This window comes from Diplotaxodon limnothrissa, linkage group LG3 (assembly GCF_057381915.1).
Source record: "Diplotaxodon limnothrissa isolate DT_005_m linkage group LG3, D_limnothrissa_male_GT1.1, whole genome shotgun sequence".
Classification (NCBI taxonomy): Eukaryota; Metazoa; Chordata; class Actinopteri; order Cichliformes; family Cichlidae; genus Diplotaxodon; species Diplotaxodon limnothrissa.
In genome coordinates, this window is record NC_140598.1 from 32,148,335 (window position 1) to 32,162,312 (window position 13,978).

The following is a 13,978-nucleotide window of genomic DNA, read 5'->3' on the forward strand; positions in this document are numbered from 1 at the left end:
AAATAAATAATTCTAAACATATTTGTCATTAAAAAAAAATTAATACATGTTAAAATGTATAATTCATGCTTTAGATACGTTTTTGTTAAAAGGAAAAGAGCTAAAATGTATTTCCGGTTCTGGTCAGGCACTTCCGGTTCAGGACAAGTACTTCCGGCAGCTCGGTTTTTGCTGGGTAACTAGCTCCACATGCTAAAGGCAGTATAGAAATGTAATCAGATGCCATCTACTCTGAATTATTCAGGCTGGAAGTTTCTTTATACGATAGTTTACACAGATAGGTTTGGATATTGATGTATAGTTTGCTGAAATGAATGTTTTAGTGAGCGTTATGCACTTTATTGATGTAAACATGCTTCTACCTGTTGAGATGGAGTTTATTATCTGTCATTTCAGTTTTCCCCAGATGTTCATGGAGACAATTAAACAAGCTGCAACTAATCTCCAGGGTCTTGATTTGTGGTTTAACTCAGTGTCACCAACATCCTTGTTGAAAACACTACAGGCCTTCACCCTGATCCTGGACTGTCAGGCTACAGATGACACACCAAGAGTTTTCACTCACTCAGCAGTTCATTTAGTTTATCACATGAGGACAGTTCGAAACACAAACTCATTGGTGAGGAACTTAGTAAATATCTTTCTGTTGAATTAAATAAAACATTTTTCTATGGGAAACATATTTGCTACAGCACTAACAATCAGCACTTTGTCTACAAACACTTCTCAGCACTAGCAGACTGTGTCTTACCTAATGAGTCCAGGCCATGCTGATGAAGGCTTCACCTTCATATTTGGACCTGGCATATCTGCGTCTGCGAGCAGCTCCAGGACAAGTCTAAAGACAACGAGAGACAAAGTCCAGACTTTAGAAGATCAACACTGATCCTTTCATTCAGGACTGAATCTGCTGAGAACATTTGAGCTTTTGTGTCAGAATAGAAACAAGAATAAGTGAAAATAATCTGTTTAATGATCGTAACAGAAGAGAGATACATTTGATTGTGTGTGATGTGTTTGGTAACAAAGCTGTACCGGGACACAGTTGTTCTGTTTGGGACACACGTGGAGTTTGCAGTGCAGGAAAACTTCACCAGAGCCCCCGGTGAACTCAAACATGTTGAAGGAGAAGTAGTTGGAGGTTCCCAGTCCATTTTCCTCCACCTGCACCGTCTGGTCAGCAGGGTTGGCACAGCTGCTCACAGACAGGAAAACACACTTTGTTCAGGAGTGCATGAGAGAGATCAAAACCACATGACTCTGTGAGTCTGTCTCACCCGTTTATGATCAGGTCGTATCTCGGAGTGCTGTCGGGTGATGGCTGGTCAGTGGCCCAGCAGGAGTCGGTTACCATGACGACCAGGTCTCCATCCAGTCCGTCAGACTTCAGCTCCACCCAGATCTTCTGGTTCAGCTGCACTTCAGTGCTGGACTCCACAGCTTGTGTGCGGCCGGCGTCAGTGAAAGCCTTCATGGTCAGAGTGTAATCCCAAACTCCAGATGTGATGTGCTGGATCACAGAGCTGCAGAACACAAACACACTTCAGGTTTCTCTGACTCACAAACCTCATGAGAAGCTTCACATCTTAAAGTAACTCAACCACACACCTGTCTCTGATCCTGAAGGTGGCAGTCTTGATGTCCGGCTGAGTTTGGACGCAGGAGAAGTCGATGTAGACTTGGTCGTGACGAGTGATGATGTCAGAGGAGCTGTTCTGGGTCATGATGGTGTTTTTGTAGATCACTTGGCTGTTGTTGGTCTGCAGAGTCACACAATCAGAAGTTGCTACTGACTGTTAACATTTGTCTATTCAGTTCAGTTCATTAATCCCAAAATGCACTGAATCAGTTTTATTCAATTAGAAAAAGTGAATGTAAATCATGCTCTGTTTGCTTTATTTGCACAGACACATGAAGCCACGTTAACTTTATTTTCAGTCTCTTTACAGTGATTTTAATCTGAGAACATCAACACTTTGAAGATGATGGACCTCTAACTCAGAAGTATGAAGTTAAGAAAGTGTCCTTGTTTTTTCAGTCCAATGTTTATGACATCTTATCAGTGATTATAATCACAGATTTCATCAGAAACAATCTGCTAAATAGACACGTCAAAAACATCAAACTCATTCACTTTGTTCTTAAAAGCAACAACAACAGCTTTAGTCTCCTTTCTGTCTCTGCCTTTGACCGCTCGTGTCACGCAGACAAGTCGAGCACATCAAATGAAGTCACTTTATTTTAACACAGCATAAACATTAGAGAGTTTCTTCCTGTACTGAATCAAACTCCTACTCTGATGTTTCTGTGTATGAACTACACAGATCGTCAACGTGATGAGAAGCCACAGAGCTCAGAGGTGAAGCTGATCTCACAGAAAGATCCCAAACTGCAGCAGAGCAGGAGAAGCTCAGCAGATGCTGGAAGATGTTTGGCTGCTTGTAGAAGGTAAAGAGGAGGAGATGAAACCCACCGTGACCACCGTCCCACAGCTGTTGCTGCTGTTGAAGCTGAAGGTCACCATGTGGGTGAGCTCGTCCACCTGACCCCTGCAGGTCGGGTCGTTGAGGTGTAAGGCAGAGTAGTTGATGTCTTTGTCCTCCAGGAGACAACCGACCAGAGTGACTGAAGCAGAGTCCTGCATGCAGACCGTTGGATCACCTGAACATCACAATATCAGTCAGAAAAATCACAGTTAGAGGTTTTCCTCCATCATTCAGCCCTGTTGTCATGGTGATGTCACAGCTGTCGTACCAAAAGAGTTGTTTGCTTGGTACTTGGAGGCAAAAATGTCCCGACAGAAGCAGCGAGTGTCACCACCGACCGTCTTCTGACCGCAAAACTCGTGATCGCTGCAGGTCCTGTCCTGACAGAAGGCCTCAGAGGCTACAGAGGAACACACTGATGTATTATCCTGAAAACATGGGAGCTCTAAAAATCCACAGTTCAGGTCTTTAACAAAGGAGAGCTTATTAAGGTCTTACAGCAGCCGGTCTTTGATGTCCAGCCATCCAGAGCGAGGTTGTGTAGACTGCAGGCTCTGGCGTAGGCCTTCAGGAACTGACAGTTGAGTCCGTCCACTGCAGGATATTTACACAAAGTGTCGGTGCAGGCGGTTATGTAGGGCTCTGGGTCAATGTCACTGTTACAGGAGGAGAAGGGCGCCTCCCTCAGGAGATTACAGCTGTACCACAGATAAAAAAACAAAAAAAAACAAAAACATTAATGAGAATAAAATAATCATCTGTGATCAGGTGTTTTTATCTTCCATCTGTGCTGAAGTCACATTGTTAGGTTAATTTTGATAATAGTTGTCATTGTTCTACTTAAATTTGTAAGCCTTGGTTCAAACTGTATGATCAACAACATTCTTCTGTTTCCATCCTCCTCCCGGCCTACATCTAGGTGGGGGGGGGGGGGGGGGGGGGGGGGTAATTGGTTATAGTGTTTAACTGCAGAAACCCTATGTGAAGGTTCTCTGTCCTTATTTAGGGAGGATGTTTACTTCTTGCCATTTATGACCTCACCTGTGCTTGTGTACCATTAGAGGGGTTAAGCCATACACAGGGTGAGGGGAGATGATCATTTGTGATCAGGAAGTTACATACACATGCTCAGTGCCTTAGTTTAATGACATTTTATGGCGCACCACAGGGGGGTTTAACAGTGGCTGTTTGGGAAACTGTGTGTGAGAGAATAAAAGGCTGCAGGGGAGGCTGGTTCTTTTGGAGTCGTCTGAGGTCGAGGGCAAAAGTGCTGCTCTGAGGATCCGACCAGACTCCCCTTACTAGCAAGTAAAAAACGGTTAAGCTGTTTGTCTTGCTTTGTTAACGGGTGCAGACACAACACACATAATTTAAGTATAATACAGAAAGATGGTGGATGGCACTCAACCTTTTTAATTTTAATGAAAAAAGAAGAAAGACAGAGGTCATGATTTTAGATCTTTCCTCTTTGGTCCTGCATAAAAAGTCCAGCATCACCAATTTAGTTGTGAAAATAGACCCGAGCCTTAAACATGACTCATATGTCAACCCTGTGGTTAAGTCCCCCTCCTAGAAACCACCTAGACACTTTGATCCATGTGTTCGTGACCTGTCGTCTGGATTATTGTAATTCTCTTTTGACTGGAATTAGCCAGGCCCCCCTCTCATTCTACAATTGTTACAAAATAGCGCTGCATGATTTTTAACTGGTACAAATGAAAACAGAAAGAAAAAGAGTCTAGACTTTTTTAAGTTGCTTGAGGACGTTTGACCTCACATTCAAGAAGGTTCTTCAGTTCTAGGGTCAAGCGGTGGAGAGTCCCAGATTTAAGACCTGTGGGAGTATCCCCCAAGAGGGACAATCGACCCCCTAATGATCCTCTACCTAATCACATGAGCCAAGGTGTGAAAACGGGTGTGGGTCACAATCAGCCAGAGTTTTGGGTGAACTCATTGTGAAACCTGGCCCCACGCCAAGGTGTGAAGACCAGTGCTGGGCAAGTTACTTTGAAAAAGTAATTAATTATAGTCAGTATTGGTCAAGTTACGTGAAAAAATTAATCAGTAACTAATTACTGATTACTTCCCCCCAAAAATAATCCTGTTACTTTACTGATTACTTATTTTCAAAAGTAATTAATTACTTAGTTACTTGGTTATTTAAAAAAAAAAACTATTTACAAGCCCAATTCTACTTTTTCTGCATAATCCATCATACAAAATGTAATCAAATGGAAACATCTCTTTTTAAAACTTGTTTTATTAGTTTTAATCTTTTAATTTTATGTATCAAGCACAAAAATTAATTATATGCAACATTCTCTGACTGGAAGAAATTAGTTTAACATTTAAACCTATTTTCTGTACATTCCAGCACATAAAATAAAATATTTTTGGTGTGTTTACACTCACTCTTTCAAATAGATGCAAGTAAAACACGGAAGAAAATAAATAAAGTCAAAGACTCAGCGGTCCTGTTGCTCTATTTTCACCTGTAAAGCAGGACTGCGGTAGGCAGATTTTACCCTGGTGCAGGTGTGTCGCAGCGCTCAGTGGAAGAATCCGCAAGTTTGAATCCGTGACTTTCCCATTACGTCGTTGCGCACTCGGCGCTTGCTTGGAAGTTTAGGGGTTTTTTTCGCTGTAAAAAGAAGTTTTCTTCGCACGCACAACGGACGCTAATGTTTTTGTCACTTTTTATGGAATCAAACTCAAAGTAAGGTCAGTACTTCCACGCTTTAAACGCTGCATGCTCATACTCTCTCCCGCACTTGATATATTATCCATTGTTGATCTGCACACAGCTGTTGTCGCACTCGCTTACGTCACTGTCATGAGACATTCTCGCAAAAAAAAATCACGGTTTTAGTAACGCAGTAACGCAGCGTTCCTACGGGAAAGTAACAGTAATCAAATTACCGTTTTTGCATTACCGTTACAAGTAACGCGGTACTGCCCATTTCTGATTATAGTTACTAGTTACATCTTCAAAAAAGTAACAGAGTTAGTAACTGAGTTACAAGATTCTAAAAGTAATGAATTACTTGAAAAGCAACTATTGCGTTACTTTAAAAAGGTTATAACTGGACATTTTAACTACTTTTGATTTTACCTCTACATTTCACCTTTAAAAACTATTTACTTTGTCTTGTTTAGTATCATCCTTTTCAGCACAACCTCAAGTGTCTGAATTTACAGTTGTTTTCTATTTGTATTAACACAATTGATCTAAAATCATACAAAAATCATAAAATCTGAGTAGAAAAATCTATATTATTTACTGTAACAACCGCAAACAATTCTGTTGAATCATATTTCATAACTTTAAATGCAAATATAAATTGGCAATTTTAAAATCATATGCACAGTTACTTGCAGCCATTTACCCAGATTAATTATGTAGACCGCTACTTCCGTGCAGCTGATAGAAGGTGTGGTAAGCTGAACACAGCTTCAACCGATGTTTGTTGAAAAATAGTAACATGACCGCACTGCATTTTCTTGTTAGTAACAGTAACGGCGTTGTAACAATAGAAATAGTAATTAGTTAGATTACTCGTTATTGAAAAAAGTAACGGCGTTAGTAATGCCGTCATTTCCATCACTGGTGAAGACGAGTGTAGGAAAAGAAAAAAGCCAAGGTTTCGGGTGAGTTCGCTGTGAAACCTGGCCCCACCCTATCATGTAATTTCTTAGGGTCAAAAGGCCCAGGATGTGAGTGGGCGGTAAGGCGTCTGGGAAGGGATGTCAGAACTGGATTATAGATGGCAGACAGTTGGTGTCGTAAACCACCTCCTCTGTTCAAAGATGGTCGCTCACAGTGGACATAGATGGCTTCTTTCACTCGTCTTTCAAACCATTTGTCCTCTCTGTCCAAAATGTGAACATGTTCAGATCTGAGCATTCCTCATTGCACTGTACAGCACACACTACATTATTAAGTTTGTGTTTTGGAGTTCTTGCATTTGGGAAGAACCAGTTTTTGTCTGAGTGTGTTGCTGGGCCTGAAGTACATTGAAGTACGTCTCTCTCCTTTCACTCTCTACACGCTGCCTGGGTGCAGCTCATTGTGGGCTCCCCTTCACCACCTGCAAGCAATCACCTGTGGCTCCTCACCTCGTTTGCTCTCACTACTTAGTGATTGAGAGCACCTCGTCTGGACTATTGAGTAACGCTCGTCAGTGCTACTTTAGCCTAAGCCAATTTTGAGTACTCTTCTCATTGTTAATTCCTCATCTCTGTGTGCAGATCCTTCGTGCTCTGTTTGGAAGTTTGGACACCGAAGCCTATTTGTGAGTGCGGCAGTGAGAGTGGCGTGTGTGAGAAAAGGACCATTCCAAGAGAATTGTGCTGTTCGTGTGGAGCTGTGCGAGAGAGGACGTCTCCTGATTCTTCCCTGTACCCCTGGGAACCTTGGACCCTTTCCCCTCACCTGTATATAGTGCACCGGGAGTGTGTAAATAAAATTTAAGTTTTCTGTAATTTTTCAGTCTGCGCCTGAGTCCTCCCTGTTCCATCGTGACAAAGTTCAAGTAATGTATTCTTATTTCTTAATTTAAAATAACGCAAAATCAGACTTTAGTTTGCAGTACCGTATTTTTCGGACCACAAGGCGCATTAGGTGAAACAAAGCAGTCAGATAAGTCAAACTTTACTCCACTCATTCTTCTTGCTTCCTCCACTTCCGTACCATTCATTCATTAATAGTGATAGTCTCTAATAATAGTCTCTCGCAGCTGCTCTATTCCCATGTTGTTGAAGTATATTATTTTCACAGCACGTAGATTGTCTCTGGACATTTTCTCTCGTCTTGCAAGAGTTTGCTGCAGCGTGGGTTGTGTTGGTTTAGAAGTGTGGGTAAACTCCTTGTACTCATTGTCATGTTGGGATTTTAGGTGCTTGATTAAATTGCTTGTGTTAAATGCGCTACCTTTCGAGCTTCCTCTGGACAATTTCGCTGAGCACAATTTGCAGTCCGCCTTTATTTTGTCGTCTTCATTCACTTTGAAATAGTTCCACACGGCTGACATGTCTTGCCTCCCCTTCTCCCCCGCTCTGAGCTGCAGCCGGGGCCTGGGGGCGGGCACTCGGCGCGGGCACTCGGCGCCTGTGATTAACCCCTTACACGCCGCTCAAACAGACTTTTCTCAGACCGTGGTATCGGTCCCCGGTATCGGGGGACTTTTAACGAGTACTATATAGATAGATAGATGGGGAGATAGATATCTATCTATACACACACACACACACACACACACACACACACACACACACACACACACACACACACACACACACACACACCTGTGTGTCATTTCCTCTTCAGGTCAGTTACGATTGTTTGGGCAGTTGTTTGGTTTGTTAAGATTGCAGTTCTCTGCCCGAGTTCAGTTTTGTTTCTTTGACCTCTTTTATGAGTTCAACATTTATTACTTTTGTAATTAAAATTGTGGGGGTTAAATGAAAACCCTACCTTTCTAATAAACCTTTGACTCCTGCTTTTTTAACTCGGTCCATCACAATGTTGTTTTATTTTTTATAGTATGTAATTATGTCTCATCTTATCCTATTGTTTTTTTCTTAATTTTTACTGCTCTTAACTTGTGCTTTCTGCCGTGACCAAAAATATTTCCCACGTGTGGGACTAATAAAAGTTTATTTTATCTTAACTTACAGCGATTTGATGTTTTGTTCTGGTTCTCTTATGTTTTTATACATGACTTTGTTCAGCTGTTATGATGTTTTAAAGTGAATTAGAAATAAAGTGGTAAGATGTTTCCTGCTGTGTGGATCAGTCTGCTCACCGTTCAGTCACACTGGTGCAGTCGATCGTGCTGTCAGCAGTCTCACTGTACTGCATCTCACAGCTAGGGGGCGACAAACAACAAAGTTCAGGCTCATTCATACAAACAGAATATCTGCAACATCAGCAGCAGCAGTCAGAGGGACTCTGAGCTTGTGATGAGGTCTTACCTGGTGGAGCTGTACTCAGAGAGCCTCAGGTCACTCAGAGAGCTGATGGAGTTTCCACACAGACCCTCCACAGATGAACCAGCAGGTCCTGCACAGGATCAGGACAGAATGAGTCAGATCAGCATCAATATTCAAAATGGATGAACACAGCAGCTCAATTAATAACAGCACAGTTTACAGTTTATGTTACATGAATTAAACTTTATCTTCTGTACCTTCTAAGAGGATCTGTGTGGTGTCGCCGTCAAAGAAGACAGAGATGTTGAGGTTGGAGAGATCAGCAGTGACTCCAGTTTGGTCCTTAGAGAGCTGCACACCATGAACCAGCTGAGGTGAGCTGCTGAGGGTCAGTGTGGAGTCGTCCAGCTGCATCACAGCAGAGACAAAGTGGAGGAAACACTGAGTGAAACATGTCAAACACACAAACAGGCTGATTTCACAGCAACAACCACTGAGTTCAGCAGCTCTGAAAGAACTGCTTCTAACAGCCCTGAGAAGAACGATGCGAGGAGACACAGCAGAGGATGAGGGAGGACTTTGGATCAGACTCCACTCTGACACATGAACTGTGGCTGTAGGTCGCTTACCTGAACTCTCCCACCTTGTTCCAGGTGAATGTCATGCCCGTCCACACGCAGCGTCACAGTGTCCAAAAAGCTCACATCTTTACGACGTCTGTCCCTGAAGTTCCCCAGAACAAGGAAGTCTGGGAGTGACGGAGTCGAGAACAGAGAGTACGCACAGCGATCCTGGATGGAGTTAATCTGGCCGTGGACGTCAATGATAGTGGGGCCGGTCACAGTGCAGGTGGAGGCCAACATGGTGTCCAACACGCAGCTGACAAATGCAGAAAATTCAACATTATTCAGTTTTGTTTTGTTTTTATAGCCTTAAATCACAACAACAGTTTACCAGCTGTCAGCTACTTAGAAAAGGATCCTGGTGTTATTTGTCCCTCAGAAACAGTTCATAACTTCTCTCCAACTCATTCATGTCACCTAAAAGGTAAACCTGTTTCTCCATCACCTGTTCAGCTCTGATGATTCAGTAAGGACATCTCCTGGTTTCATCTTCATGTTTCCCTCTCACCAGATATACAAATCATATCATGACCAGCAGCTTTACAGCTGTGGCTCCAGCAAACATCAGCTGATACTAGAAATTAATATTAAATAAATTCTAACAACAGCTGATCAAGCTTAAACGTGCTGCTGTTGTTTAGCGCAACATCTGCTGGTTTCCTCTTTCTGGCGCAAAGTGGGCGATAAACAAACAAGAGAGCCGATCAGCTGATCATTGATCAGTTTTCATGATTGAAGTAGAAACAGGAGAGGGAGGGGGGAGGATGAGAGAAGAAGAGGCAGCTGTGCAGCAAAGACACAGAATAACTCCAGCTTTGTGTCTTTTTCATTGCAGCTGAAGTCTGGGACAAACTGTTCCTTTTCACCTCAATAAGAAACGCGTAATATTTTCTCTGAATACGAGACGATTCCGTTTTTTAGGGAACGGTTGGCAACTCTAATAATTAACCTTATGAACAAAATAAAGTTCAACATCAGTAACATAGCACCACCCAGCTGTATAGAAACTCCGTCATGCTAGCTAGCACGCAGTTCGGAAAAAGTCAGAATAAGGAAAATAAACTCCACCTAAACTTAGTTCATATCTGACCCAGATAGACTGCAGGTTATAACTTCTTACCTGAAGTTCAGTTCACCTGACACTCTCGGACCAGCGGCCACTTCGGGTCTCTCCTCTTGCCTCCCTTTTCCTTCATCCACCTGCTGGCCTCCACCACTTGCTAATGTTACTGAATCTGTGGAAGCTCCGCGATAGCCACCACACAAAGTAACGAATAACGAGCCTATCTAAATCCCAGTAACGAGTAACGCGTTCCTGGTTTTGGCATAATAACTAGTTACCGTGCTCGTTACCACAATAATAACGTAGTTACTGTAACGCGTTACTTAATAACGCGTTAGTCCCAACACTGGTGGCTACACAAGCCAGGAAGTACTAATAACTGGATTTGGTGTGTGGTAGTAACAGGTAAATGAACCTTTTTTTTAAATTATTTGACTATATATGAATGCTTGTGTATAAATACACAAACAATACACACATGCTTTCAATTGTGTAATTTAAGTGATCTAGTAGCTCTGCTTTGGAAGTTCAGTTCATGCTAGAAATGTGTTTTGGAGTTTGTACGTGTTTTGTCTCTAGGGGCCACCGCATATATTTATATATAAACATATATAAATAAAACTACTTTTTTTTTACATTAGTAATTCCTTTTGTGCATAATTTTATATTATTGTTAATAATAAATTAATTAAAGCAACAAAACAACCTGAAGAGCCGGTTCGGAGCCGAAACAGCCGGCTCTTTTTAGTGAGCCGAACCGAAAGAGCCGGTTCTCTAAAAACAGACGGAAATCCCATCACTAATGGAGACGCTGTCGGGGCTGAAAAAGCTCACAGATTCTGAGCTGCAGGTTTTTTTTACTCTCCAACCAAAATTCACTGAGCCAGCAGCAAAAGAAGATCCAAACTGCTGTTCCCGTTTGATAACATCCTCATTAATTCACTCTTACCTTTGCTGTTTTGCTTCCACCAAGATAAAATCACACTTCCAGCACAGCTCTCTCTCTCTCCCCCATTCATTTGCTTATTTCACACTATTGTGTACAAGCACTGACAACAGCTGTTTCTTTTTCAAAAATGACAAGAAAGGCTTATTTCTGCTGTTTAATACTGAAGAAAGTTTTAAAATGATGCCACATTGCAAAATGCTTAGCAAGTTTTTAATAAAACCTCTGTAACATTCACTTCAGCAGCATCAGGTAATTTTATATGTTGAGTCATGTTTTTCTTCAGTTTTCAATCTACTGCAGAATGTTTTTAAGGTTATCTGCTATAAAAATCCAGGCCAGGAAAATCTCCTTCATGTTTTTCTGTGTTTCATCCTCAGTTACTTTGACACAAAGGCATCTGCTGTGATGTTCACACCTCTGATGAAGCCTCACAAGTGTCAGCACTGATAAACGATCAGAATTATAATATTTCTGACTGTCTGAGGCAAAATTGAATTGAATCAAATAGGGAATTGAAGCAAATCTGAACATTGTGAATTGGAATCAGATCGATTATTGAAACCAGTGACGTCTCATTCTCAAACATGTAGAGAATGAGAAGTGTTATTTTTGTGGTTTATATTTAGCCCGAGTGAGCAGCTTAGGCCTGACAGAAGTGGATGCAGCTGTGGGCATTAAGAAAAGATGAAAAGGACGATTAATAACTTTTTTGTTGAGTTAAGGCCTGATCCATCTGAAATGTATAACCAGTGCTCTGACTCGCAGCCACCAACCTCTCAGGTTATGTCTAACACTGGTCCTGAGACGGCTTCAGATAATGAGCCAGAGCCAGAGCCAGAGCCCACTGAACGTGAAAGGGGGACATTTATACATTTGAAAGAGAGTGGCTTGACCAGTTTCCCTGGCTAAGATACAATAAAGTTAACAACATGATGCACTGCCTGTACGGTTGTGAGTGTGGAAAGCCCATGGCCGACAATACTGCATTTGTGAACTGTGCTAATATGTTTCGAATTGAAACGCTGAGAAAGCACCAGTGTATCCAGAAAACACATTATATGCTGTGATAAATGCACCGCCCAAGTGTCCCCTCTCCTCACTGTCCTTCAGCAAACAGGTCGTCAGAGGAGCCGAGATGATGATTCAGTTTAACATTGCCTACAATATTGCTAAAGAGTGCCAAAGTGCCAACGCACTTTAAGCACAAGCACTTTTTCAGTAACTTATCTTTCGTGTAGAACTTTGCTCTAAATAAAGAACTTTGTCTTGACGAGATTGTTAGTTAATCATTCACGAATCAATATTGTCTGTATGGACAGCAATTAAAAAAAGTGAACATTTAAAACAGTGGTGTTAAGCAATGCAGTTGAAAAAACAAGTTGGGCGCACCAGTGCAACCGTGGCAAAAAGTTAGTCTAGAGCCCTATGAAGGGAAGCCAATACAGGAGAAATCTGCTCTCTCTTTCTAGTCCCTGTCAGGACTCTTGCTGCAGCATTTTGGATTAGCTGAAGGCTTTTCAGGGAGGTTTTAGGACATCCTGATAATAATGAATTACAGTCGTCCAGCCTGGAAGTAATAAATGCATGAACTAGTTTTTCAGCGTCACTCTGAGACAGGATATTTCTAATTTTAGAGATGTTGCGCAAATGGAAGAAAATACATGTTTACATATTTGTTTAATATGTAAGGACATATCCTGGTCATCAAAAAAAAAAAAAAAATCCAACCATGAACATCTTAATGAGCTGCTGTTGGGAGCTGCAGCCACCAGTGGGAGCTCTCATTTTTCAAGACATCTCAGAGAAAAACCTGATGGTGGCACTACAGTAAACACCAGCCAGACAAACAGAAGGGGTTTAATTGATATGTGATTCATCAAATAATCCAGCTGTGAATCAGCAGCTGTGTGTGAAGTTTGAGCATTTTATCAAACTCACTGTTCACTGAGAAGAAGAAGAAGAAGAAGCTCTTTGCTCTGATCAAAATGAGTTCAATCACTGCTGATGTAATACTAACACTTCCTGCTTTCTTTTAAATACAAAGAAGACATATTTACATGTTGTTGCCTTGACAACGCTCCAGTGGACCACAGCTGGAGATGTTGAGGACTGCAGTCTCATTACAGGTGAGACTGAAGCAGGTTTCTGGATCAGAGCTGATCACTGTACCAGGTCGATACATCTGACCTGAGGATTGAAGGAATTCAAACACTCACAGATCACTGACTCGTTTAACAACTGTGAGCACAAACATCACCGTAACATTCAAATAGTTACATTTTACAGAATCCCAAAGTTGAGTTTGGAGCTTTAGATTCACTTACCTGAGTGTCTGCATCCACTGATGCTGAAGAAATAACTTGCATATGCAGTAAGAGTCACTGTATCGACTGTGGTTCCACCGACCTGAAGCTCAAACACCTGGACAGAAACAAACACAATCAATGTTACGACTACAAAGCAGAGACAACGATGTTTGTGTTAGAAAGTATTTAATGTAGTATTTAAACATTAACAGACGTGTAAAGTTGTTTATAAACACTCAGAGACTCACCGTTGGATCAGAGTTGTAATTAGACAAGTACAGATATCGTTGTGTCCCATACTTAACATGATACAAATACATCTGTAACGAGCAAACAGAAAAGTTTCAGACACTGTCAGGAAGTTTCCTCTAAAAGCTTTTACAAAAGTTTTTGATGTGATAAAACCTCAAATTTTATTTTTGGTTTGCAGTGTTTATACAATTAATTTGTGGTGAAACAGTGAAAAGTGACAGATTTAACTGTGTGATACAGAAAAACACTCACATTATTGAAATATATATAGAAGTAGCAATAATCATAATAATAATTATATGAATATGTCCCAAAGTAAAAACTCTCTGCGCCCCGTGAACGCTCCACAACACAGTCGCCTCCAGTTT

The 13,978-nt window shown here is 41.5% G+C and overlaps 1 protein-coding gene across 1 annotated transcript; it reads right to left on the bottom strand.

The window, feature by feature from the left end:
* Positions 1-751: 751 nt before the first annotated feature.
* LOC146635411 (alpha-tectorin-like) lies at positions 752-13,467 on the bottom strand. The gene is made up of 13 exons (XM_085347033.1): positions 13,377-13,467; positions 13,110-13,239; positions 9,047-9,296; positions 8,675-8,825; positions 8,460-8,547; positions 8,291-8,353; positions 2,985-3,184; positions 2,755-2,886; positions 2,474-2,661; positions 1,609-1,760; positions 1,278-1,523; positions 1,036-1,195; positions 752-838 (listed from the first exon to the last, which is right to left on the bottom strand). Exons 2-13 carry the CDS (start codon positions 13,232-13,234, stop codon positions 752-754), a joined length of 1,842 nt encoding a protein of 613 aa, XP_085203159.1. The 5' UTR covers positions 13,235-13,239; positions 13,377-13,467.
* Positions 13,468-13,978: the final 511 nt, after the last annotated feature.